Source organism: Cyprinus carpio, chromosome A6 (genome assembly GCF_018340385.1).
Source record: "Cyprinus carpio isolate SPL01 chromosome A6, ASM1834038v1, whole genome shotgun sequence".
In the NCBI taxonomy this organism is placed as follows: Eukaryota; Metazoa; Chordata; class Actinopteri; order Cypriniformes; family Cyprinidae; genus Cyprinus; species Cyprinus carpio.
In genome coordinates, this window is record NC_056577.1 from 27,743,235 (window position 1) to 27,754,385 (window position 11,151).

The 11,151-nt window shown below is 34.6% G+C and overlaps 1 protein-coding gene across 6 annotated transcripts; it reads right to left on the reverse strand.

Moving 5' to 3' along the window:
* Window positions 1–459: 459 nt before the first annotated feature.
* Window positions 460–10,049, reverse strand: LOC109091097 (complement decay-accelerating factor-like). Of its 6 annotated transcripts, none has more exons than XM_042758821.1 (13): window positions 9,721–10,048; window positions 8,774–8,959; window positions 8,580–8,679; window positions 8,425–8,495; window positions 7,838–8,017; window positions 4,142–4,225; window positions 3,606–3,689; window positions 3,068–3,151; window positions 2,931–2,966; window positions 2,554–2,628; window positions 1,770–1,809; window positions 904–974; window positions 460–700 (listed from the first exon to the last, which is right to left on the reverse strand). In XM_042758821.1, exons 1-12 carry the CDS (start codon window positions 9,782–9,784, stop codon window positions 911–913), a joined length of 1,068 nt encoding a protein of 355 aa, XP_042614755.1. In that variant the 5' UTR covers window positions 9,785–10,048; the 3' UTR covers window positions 460–700; window positions 904–910. The 6 variants fall into 6 exon arrangements, with proteins under 6 accessions (XP_042614755.1, XP_042614754.1, XP_042614757.1 ...); XM_042758820.1 differs by having other exon boundaries at window positions 8,774–8,962; window positions 9,721–10,047; XM_042758823.1 differs by lacking the exon at window positions 3,606–3,689 and having other exon boundaries at window positions 8,774–8,962.
* Window positions 10,050–11,151: the final 1,102 nt, after the last annotated feature.

Sequence of the window (11,151 nt, forward strand, 5' to 3'; positions counted from 1 at the left end):
AAACTGTAAGAAGAATGGATTATTATTGTTATTTTGTATTATTTGTTTATCTTTGCTTCATGCATGGCCAATGTCTCTGTATAGAGCAAAGTCAAAATGATTCTCCAGTTGAAGTATTTGGCTTGAATAGCATCAACTATTTCTGCTATTGTCCTGGAAAGCACATGACTGTGTGGTCTACTGCTTACGTAAAAGGAATACTTTTAAAAGGTCAGTGAAAAATGATTACAACTCACATTAGAAACAATTATTCATTTAGGATCAGGTTTCCTGTCGCCATATGCTCACAGAAAATCTAACCCAGCTGTGGCACACTGTCAATATATCACTTTCCAATGTCTCACTAAAACTGCACTTGCCAGTGATTCTTTTGTGTTGGTTCTTGGTAACAAGATGAGTAAATTCAGAGGTTAGGATGTAGTCATGCTGTGTGGAAAGAAACACACCCGAGTACTTCACTAATAAAATATTATTTTACGGAATAAAATGAAATAAAAATTCTTTATTCAAATATACAAAAATATCACTTTGTGTTTTTTATCAATAACTAATACATTTCCAAAAAGCAAAACATTTTGTAGCAGTTATAAATAAATACGATATCTAGTTTATAAAACACAACAAAATTCAAAACTTTAAACTTCAATGAATTCGTGTCCAGGAATAATGCTAAAGCAAAGGAGCCGTCTGATTGTTTGCCCTGTGGTTAAGAGTCCAGAGAAAACACATTAAGGACAATAAACATGACACAATAATACATTAAGAATAATTAATTGAGACTTTTTTGCAACTAATGCCAGAACTAACTCACAACTAATGAGTGTGTTAGTCTGAGATGAAGTCATGACAACAGAAAAAAAAAAATCATATTTAGCAAATGAAGATTTAGATATGGGTGGATACCTTGAGTTTAAACACTTTGATTTAGCAATAACTCTTCTTTTGTCCGCAGTTCTTCGCCAGTATTGTATGAACTATGCAGCATTATCAAACAAGGAGATAAAGTTATTATAATACATTATTTATTGGACACATTCATTTTTTTTTTGTTGTTGTTTTGTTGTTAATATTCAATTAGCCATTCGCTCTGCATGCTGTTTGGATGTTATTAGTATCTGGTCAGACATTAGCTCTGTATAGATATTTTTGTCATTTTGCCAGAAGCACCAAAGCAGCCTTTCCTTTGTGACAGCACACCTTTTAATTAAAATGTGTTGTTGTTTTTTACCTACTATGGCTCATTATGTACCCAGACGATGTACTGTAATACATTCTCTCAAGGTACATCAGCAATAGTTTACTTGAGATTGAGGTTGTTTGCCATTAACTCATGATAAGCATGCTGGGAATTCCTGGAAATGGGTTGGGTACTTGCATGAACTTTCTGACTTTCTTCAAACCAGTACAGTGGGTCACACTTTATTTTCTATGTTACTGTATAAGCTTTATTAGCCCAAAAGCACTTCTTCATCATTGTACAAAAGAATCAAACTACAAATCAAGCACAAGGACAGCTAGCTTTCTGATTGATAGTAAAAACATGAATCAAAGTGTGTATTTTTTGTTCATCCTCATCATGAAGCAACAGCATTTGAAAAGATGGGAAAAGATTCTTGCCAGGAAAAGGCAAGAGAAAACATGATGTTAATGTGTGGAGGAATGCATGTGTACAGCAGCATGCAGTTGAAGTGGAGTGAAAGTTGGCCGTGCTTAGCTCAGCTGCGCTAGACTGATTTTAAATCAACTGACAGGTTTAGAGATATACTCACCCTTTGTGTTTTAATTGACGATATACTAAAAACACAACAACTGTAAAGACAGAGAGTAAGAAGATATTATTAAAAATGCTTTGGAATGGGGTCAAGAAGAGCTGTGCATCGTAATCAATGACACCAAAGTATGACAACCATACCACTGAAAAGTATGGGATCAATAAGATTTTGTTTTTTTACATTGTTGAAAGTTTCTTATGCTCACCAAGGCTGCATTTATTTGATAAATATATATATATATATATATATATACATATATATATATATATATACATATATATATATATATATAATACATATATTATATATATATATACATATATATATATATATATATATATATATATATATATATATTATATATATATACATATAAATATATATATATATACACACACACACACATTAAAAACTGTAATATTGTGAAATGTTATTACAATTTTGCTGTTATGTTTTCTATTTTTAAATATTTTAAAATGCAATTTATTCCTGTGATGCAAATCTGAATTTTTCAGCAGCCATTACTCCAGTTTTCAATTCTGCTTAATATTTTTGTTGAAACCATGATAGGATTCTTACTAAAATGTACAAAAGAACAGCATTTATTTACAGTTCTTACAGTCACTTTTGATCAATTTAATGCATCCTTGCTGAATAAAATTATTTAAAAAAGCATCAAAAAACACTTTTACTGACCCCAAAATGAATGGTATATACTATAATATCATTATTTTACATAGCACAATCCAAATAGCCCAATCCAAATAATTTACATACTTACAGAGGGCAGTTATAATCAGCAAGGCAACTATAATCGGCGGGGCAGCTTTAATCAGAAAGGGAATCGACAAAGCACCTACAAGACCCACAAGATCAGTTGTGTTATTAGAAACAGTGAGACACATGAACAAAAGGAAATAAACATTCAATAGATAAAGTCTGTGGTGGCCCTCAGTTACAGTAGTGATTGCTTCTCTTATTTGGAACTTGAGCAAGACAAAATAAGCCATTATCATCACTGAGTGTTATATCATATGATGACATGTTGTACGACAAACTAGTCACCTCCATCTACAGTAACCAAATTACTTTCCCTGAGGGTGATGTAGTCAGACATTTAATTCAGTACAGTATCACTGGATTTAAAGGATGACTCACTCTTGGAATCAGTAGTGTGCCCTTCTTTTAGTCCTCCTACAATAAAATACATAATCAAATAACCATTACAGCATATCCATAACAAGTGTGAATCCTGAAAAAAAAAAAACCTTGATTTTGTGGGCTGGACTCCTTACCATGTGAACGGGTGGAGGCTGTTGTCATGTCTGTTGTTGTGGGTTTGTTTGTGGTAGTGCTTGCTTTTGTTGGTGTTGTGATGACTGAAAAAAATTGAATATGTCGTTATCTGCTTTTGCTATCTACTCCAATTCAAAATTCCATGTTGCATACACATCTAGACAATTCAGTTGATTTGAACATAATGCATATGTGAATGCTGAACCACTGGAGAAAGATCCACAGATTTCTGAAGAACTGGAACGCCCATCATTCATAAATTTGCTTCATATATTATCTAAATACTGAACTGTGAGTTGGAGTCTATATGAATGCATTTCTGAGGGGAACTAACTGTTTTCAGAAACCTTTATATGGTATTTTCATTTCGTCTTGCTTCCATATAATGCATATTACAGTAGTGTTTATAAGCGCAGCACTACTTTATTTACAGCGGTAAACACCTACGGTTTACACCTGCTGGCAGAGAGTGAATTTGCGTTCTCTTTCAGGTTGCCTGCTGTTTTTGTTTCATGCAGGAGGTGCTGGACTCCTTACCATGTGAACGGGTGGAGGCTGTTGTTATGTCCATTGTTGTGGCTTTGTTTGTGGTAGTGCTTGCTTTTGTTGGTGTTGTGATGACTGAAAAAAAAATGAATATGTCGTTATCTGCTTTTGCTATCTACTCCAATTCAAAATTCCATGTTGCATAAACATCTAGACAATTCAGTTGATTTGAACATAATGCATATGGAATGCTGAACCACTGGAAAAAGATCCACAGATTTCTGCAGAACTGGAATGCCCATCATTCATAAATTTATTTAATATTTTTCTAAATACTGAACTGTTAGTGGGGGTTTATATAAATGTATTTCTGAGGGGAACTAACTGTTTACAGAAATGTTTAGATAGTATTTTACTTTTGTCTTGCTTCCATATAATGCATATTACAGTAGTGTTTATAAGCGCAGCACTACTTTATTTACAGCGGTAAACACCTACGGTTTACACCTGCTGGCAGAGAGTGAATTTGCGTTCTCATTAAGTTGTCTGCTGTTTTTGTTTCATGCAGGAGGTGCTGGACTCCTTACCATGTGAACGGGTGGAGGCGGTTGTCATGTCCGTTGTTGTGGCTTTGTTTGTGGTAGTGCTTGCTTTTGTTGGTGTTGTGATGACTGAAAAAATAATAATAATACGTCATTATCTGCTTTTGCCATCTACTCCAATTAAAAATTCCACATGCTGCATAAACATCTAGACAATTCAGTTGATTTGAACATAATGCATATGTGAATGCTGAACCACTGGAGAAAGATTCAGAGATTTCTGTTTTTGCTTTAAATTGTAAAATTTTACAATCTAATTTAAAACTGTTCTTTTAGCATCTTTGTTTGACAATGATTAAAATGCAGTGGTTCTGCAACAGTTTCATGCATTCTGAGTTACATGAGCCATTGTGAGTCATATGACAGCCCAGTTAGGGAAAAACCTGCCACTCTTTTCGCACACTGATGTAGCTAAACCTTTCATCCAGTAACCTGGCCAGCATTCAAATGTGGCTTCACTTTTAAAGGAGTACAGAGGATTTCCTTCAGTCTAGGTACCAAAACAACTTCAGGAACTAGACATTTAATGGCTGGAAAAAGAAAGAAAATTTAATTAAAGTTGATTATAAAACATGAAAAAGCTAAACAAAAGGAAAGTATGCTACTGAAACCACATCTCAAGACATCTGGCACACTGCAGAATGCATGGCATTTCAATAATGTTCAGTGGTGCAGGGCTCTAGAGTGCGCCCTAATTTCTCTAAAAAAAAAAATCTGAGGTTGCACCGGTGCGACCAGCTGTTCGAGGGAAGAAAAAAAAAGTCTCCACGACTCTGAAGGTTCAACAACAGACACTAGAGCCCTGCATTTCAGCCCGAGCCCGACGTGCCCCGACTTTTTTACGCCCCTCAATCTGGGCTTCGGGCCAATTTTCACGTCATAGTTCAGACACGGGCCAGGCCTCCCGCCTGTTTTAGACTTCTCCTTACTTTTATATTTTAGACATTCATCAATTATTGATGACAAAAATTGCCACACTGATGGAAACAACACGAGACTGTGCTACAGTGACTGTCAAGAGTGACTCGACGGTGTTTATTGTCCCGCCAGCAGCAGTATGGTGCGTGCCATCAGCGCAGCTGAACAGTTCTGCGTTCAAATAAATGCAAAAACTACTCAAGTTACAGCGTTACAAAGTACTTCAGTATTATTTTTCTATTTGTAACCAAAATGAGACAATGTGAGCATTGTGGAGCAGGGTTAACCCTAACCCTAACACTCATGTACTTTAAAGTCTGTTTCACAAATGAGACCCAGGAAATCCCTTATATGGACAAATGCATCAGATATCAGTACAGCCGAATAACATGCAGACAGAGATGCTTTGACTGATGAAATGTGGAAGACAATAAACACAATTGCAATGCAATGCTAACTGACAGTTTGTATCACAGTAAATATTTTTATAAAGAATATTTTCTGTCTCACTGTCATAAGAAGCAACATGGAATCACAGAAGCCAACAGTTTCAAACATGACAGACTTTATATAGTGATTTTGGACCAAAACATGATATAAGTCTCGTAAATTGTCATGTTTGACACTAAGTTAAGCAAACATACTACCTATCCTTGTTGCCAGGAGCAACTGGTTTATAACTAATTTTGAAAAGTACATTCACCTATAATATAATGTGGTTGTTTTTAAGAAGGGCAAAAGCAAAGAAGGGTAAGTGAAGGTTTAAAAGAAAAGAAAGGGTTTAAAACAGTGTGAACAGAAATGTGCCAGTAAAAAATTATGTGGGGTATGCGCAAGGTTGGGCATTGTTAGAATTTTTATGATTCCGATTCTTGTCAACTCCTAATTTTGATTCCAATAATTTAATAATAATAATAATAAATAAATAAATAAAAAGAAATCTTAGATATCATTCACATTTATTCTAACTCTTACTGCAAAATATTTCCTTGTTAGCAGAATAATATAGTTAAAAAGGCAGAATAGTTTCTATACTGTATTAAATGTTATGTCCATTAGCACTGGATTATTCATATACTATATTACCTCGAAATGACTTTAAATTACCTTTTTTAGCTACAGCAAGCTATGGGATGCTTTGGTCATATAAGGGATTTCCTGCACCTCATAAGTTATTACTTCTACTGGGCCGTTTTGGACTGTGTGTAGCCTATGTATTTGAGACACTTAACGTTACTTTGTTCTTGCTCCATCCATGCAATAACTGCGTCCTTCTATCAACCGGGTTTCTATTTGCTTATACTGCTGTGTAATAACGACGGTATGACCCATTTCAGGAGCTGACAAAATTACAATTTAAAATCAGAGAATAGCTCACATTCACTAAAATACTGAAACGCTAATGATACTGATTCAAAACGACAACAACGCAGGTGATTGACAGTCACAGCATGAGGCGGTTTGAACGGCCCACCCCCGCAGCTGAACTGGAAGGTTTGATTGGTTTTGCACCCGAATCAGACCTGTCTGTTATTGGCAGAAGAGCAGGGCTCTAGGAGTTCGAAAGGTGCCGGCTCGCTCTGTTCCTCCATATGCAATTCTCTGTCCTTTTTTTTTTTATTATTATTATTATTATTATTATTATTATTATTATTATTATTATTTGTACTTTAGTTTTATTCTACTCAAGTAAAAATAAAAGTACCACAATTTCATTATAAGTAGAAACCCTATACAAAATGTCCTCAAGTAGCCTGCTGTTACGAAAGTATTTGTAATTAGTTACTTTCCACCTTTAGTAATGTTAAGTGAACCCCAAATACATTCCAAACATTTAAAACAGGATTCCAAAGTCTAATCCAAGACTATAAAAGAATGTTTCCCTGGAAATATATATATATATATATATATATATTCAGATTTTCTTATAATAACATGCCATTTATTATTATTCCAATCTAATGATTATTCAATTAAGCTTTTTTAAGCAAACATTAAATTAGAAAACAAAAAGGTTCTGGACACTGACTAATGAAACTTAAAAGTGATTGGTTCATTTAAGAAGTTTTCTAGTCTTCTCAACTTTTACTGCATTTTGTATAAAATTCTTCCAGCACTGCCAGACACGGCTTTCTGATCTCCTCCCTAGAAACATCACTCTACAACTCCCTGTCACCACCACGACTATGATGAAGTGGAAACATGAGGTTGAGATGATTCTGGAAACAGACCGGGAGCAGTGAGTCACTGAAGTCTCCCTTTTACAGATCACTTCAACATAACGAAGACAAAAAAATCCTTAAATCACAAAAGGTCTTAAAGACCTACTGAACAAGAAGAAGGGGACCTTCAGGTAGAAGGTTACCTTGAGATCCGAGCGAACATAAATAAACAGATCAATTAGGGGACAAATAATAAAATACAATAAAGTGAAAAGGCAATGCAATGCAATGCAACTATGCAATAACAGGATGAGTTCATCAGGCTGAGCTCCACCAGTTCTAACATGCTGTGCCCTGATGGTGCTGCAACACCAGTGACTGAGTCCAAATACATGCTCAGACTGATCACGGGTCAGATCTTGAAGACTGCTGCACTATAAACACATCTACAGTGTGTGGAGCTAGATGCTGGACCAATAATATTGTTTGTGAGTGGAGCTTCCCACTGTCATTCAATGCAGCTAATTAGGACAAAAAATTAATGCGATTAATTTTATGCTTGGAATTTACTGGAGTAAAAACTTTAATTTCAAAAACTGACCTATGCATTTCGGAGGTGGTGAACTATAATCGCCGTATTCACCACATGTAATGGAGCCGTTTCCAACAAGGATGTAGTTATCATCACAGGAAAATGTAATGACATCATTAAACTCGGGTATGTTTCTGGGCAGAACCATCTTTCCATGTTCAACTGGATCAGGCAAATCGCATGTTGTCACTATAAAAGGCACAGTGAAACACTGATGTTGGTGAACGTTCATCAGAGTTTTTACAGTAAACTAAAATCATTAAAAAAAAAAAACATTTATTCCTCAAAATAAAATAAACATGAAATAAATTAAAACGTAAACATATTTAATTTCAGCAAGTTGCTCAGGCAATGTTTTCATTTTCAACTAGTTTAACTTGATGTATTAAAATAACTAAAACTGAAAGAATAATTATTAAAAACTAATTTAAAAAATGACGAAAACACGTTAAAATTACTAAAACTTTTAAATTAAAATGAAAACAGAAAACATAAAAATGTATTGAATTCATTTAAAATATTAATAAACACTATCATAATGTCTCAAAAATATTAAAATAACACTGATATACATCTATCCAAAGATAAGGACTCACATATACATTTAGCCTTTCCACTCCAGCCAGAAACAAGACATTGCCTGAAGCTTGATCCTTCCAGATCATATCTGGATTAAAGACAAAAAAAAAAAAAAAAAATCAATTACAAGTATGAGTGCAATATGAACAGCAGAGGCCGCAACACTCCTTACCCCATCTCACATTCGTTTTTTATGTAGGCACCAAACAATGTTCCCTCTGAGATGATATATCTCATATGCGGTGAAGGTTTAGGTTGTCCACAGTCCATCTCTGAAATGAAAGCAAACAGCAGTTCAGTATAACACATACTTGATACTTTTTCTTTTAAGGGGAACATCCCAACTTAGAAGTCAAAATAAATTACTTTTGCAGATTAAATTCACTGGACTCCAGTTCCCATTCAGGCAGGTGATGGAAGTCGAACCATCCTCTCTCACATATCCTTTAGCACATTCCACAAACGCTTCTGAATTGTCTGGGAAGCTATTCTTCAGTATGGATTCCGATGACAAGACAACATTTTTGCCATTAAAAACAGGAAACGGACAGTCTGCTAAAAAAAACCCCACAATAATAGATTTTAGTCAAAAGTTTAGGGTCAGTAAGATTTGTGTGTGTGTGTGTGTGTGTGTGTGTGTGTGTGTGTGTGTGTGTGTGTGTGTGTGTGTGTAAAGAAATAAATACTTTCAGGACACATTAATTGGATCAAAAGTGACAGGAAAGACTAGAAATCAAAAAGATTTCTATTTCAAATGCTGTTCTTGTGAAATTTTATCAAATAATTATTTTAAAAAGTATCACAGTAAATATTAAGCAGCAGAATTGAGAGCAGAAATGTTTTGCAAGAGGAAAATTTCATTTCAAATCTATACAAATAGAAAAGTTATGTTAAATTGTAATAATACATCACAGTTACTGTCTTTAGTGTGTTTTTGATCAAATGGATGCAGTTTTGGTGAGCATAAGAGAAAAAAAAAACACAACCTCAACATCTCGGCAGTACTTTCCCCTTTAAATGCCTTTTATTTTTATTAAAGTAATTACATTTTTGCACTTGACAATTTTACTGTGGGTCCACCTACAGGAAATTTCCAATTTCTGTCTTTGATACCCTGTTTGTTTTCAGAATGCTGTTTTTCCACTTCATTAATTAATTTTCAATTTTAAAAACATAAAAACAAAATTCAAAGAAACAGATCAACCCAACCCAAGGTTGTCTCGTGGTTTAGCAGCATCTGTTCAAGTAACTGCATTACTGAAATTTTCTTAAGTTGAGCGACTGACTGGGTTTAAAAACAAACATCAGCTTACCTGTCCCCAGTGAGACCAGTGAAAGCGGCAGCAGAAGCAGTGCCCAGACCTTCACACTTGTCATTGTTATTTTGTTTTTCAGCAGCAAACACTTGTCGTGAGTTCACACCGGCGGAAAAACACTTAACGGGAGGAACGCTAGAGGATGAAATGACGATAAAGCACTACACGGACAAGGATATTCCCCATATTAGCTTCATTGGCCACTTTCCCGTTGCGGACGAAAAGAAAAACTGGAAAATTAAAAGGAAAAAGCGCTTCATACAGTAGTGTGGCGTGCACTAGACTGTCATGCTCGAGGAAACACGCCCAATCTGTGACGAGTTACCACTAGCCTTTTTTTTTAAGGTATTTTTTTTTTTTTTTTTTTTTTTTACCACTAGCCTGCCCTTCCCTCAGATTAAAGTCTGACATCATCAGGCAGATAATTCGGATGTTTTACTCATTAAGAAATACCAGCGCACTTACTCTGCGGCTCAGTATGTGATCACGTGACACTGAAAATTCAGCTTTGTCATCACAGGAGTAAATTACATTTTAAAAATAGAAAAGTTATTTTTACTTTTGATCCATTTTATGTATGTCCTTGCTGAATAAAAGTATTATTTTGCTTAAAAAAACAATAAGTAACAATAAGGACAGTTATAATTCTTTATAAAAATAAAAAAAAAAACTTCTATATCATATAGGCTCAATGTTGTTCTTTAAAACTTTCTATTATATAAAACTTTCAAATAATCATATTTTTCTTGAGCATCAAATCAGCATATTAGAATGACTTCTGAAGGACCATGTGACTCTGAAGACTGTAATCATGCTGAAAATTCAACTTTGCATAAAAGGAATAACATAAAATAATTTGAATAGTATTAACAACATTCAAGTTTTATTGTATGTTTAATCAAATAAAGGCAGCTTACGTTGCGGATGACTTTGAGATGTAAAACATGATAGATGACTGTGAATGTTCAAGAGTATTAATTGTACAACATAAATAAATGGATGCAGTTGCTGTAGTGTGCATGTATTTGAATAACAAAAGTGCAAATGAATCCAGTCTGGTGAGGTTTTGAAGGCTGTCTCCAGTTTGCATTTTCAGTTCATGGAATGTGTGAGTCAGTGTAAGGGTGTTCCCCAGCAAGGGCGTCCCTCCTGGACCTTTAATCTGATGATTTCTGACAGTGTAACATAGTTCTGATTGCTATAGTAACTGTGTGTTCTTTACCACAAAGTGTTTAATGATTCAAGCATCATAGCTAACAGGAACAAATTTATCTGCTGCTCACCCTTCTGGAAAATACCTACTGTAATATCACTCTAGGAAGTCAACATAAAATAAATGCAAATTAAACTGTGATGTAAACTCATGTATACTACTGGTCAAAAGTTTGAAATATTTAAGATTTGTAATGTTTTTGAAAGAAGTCTCTT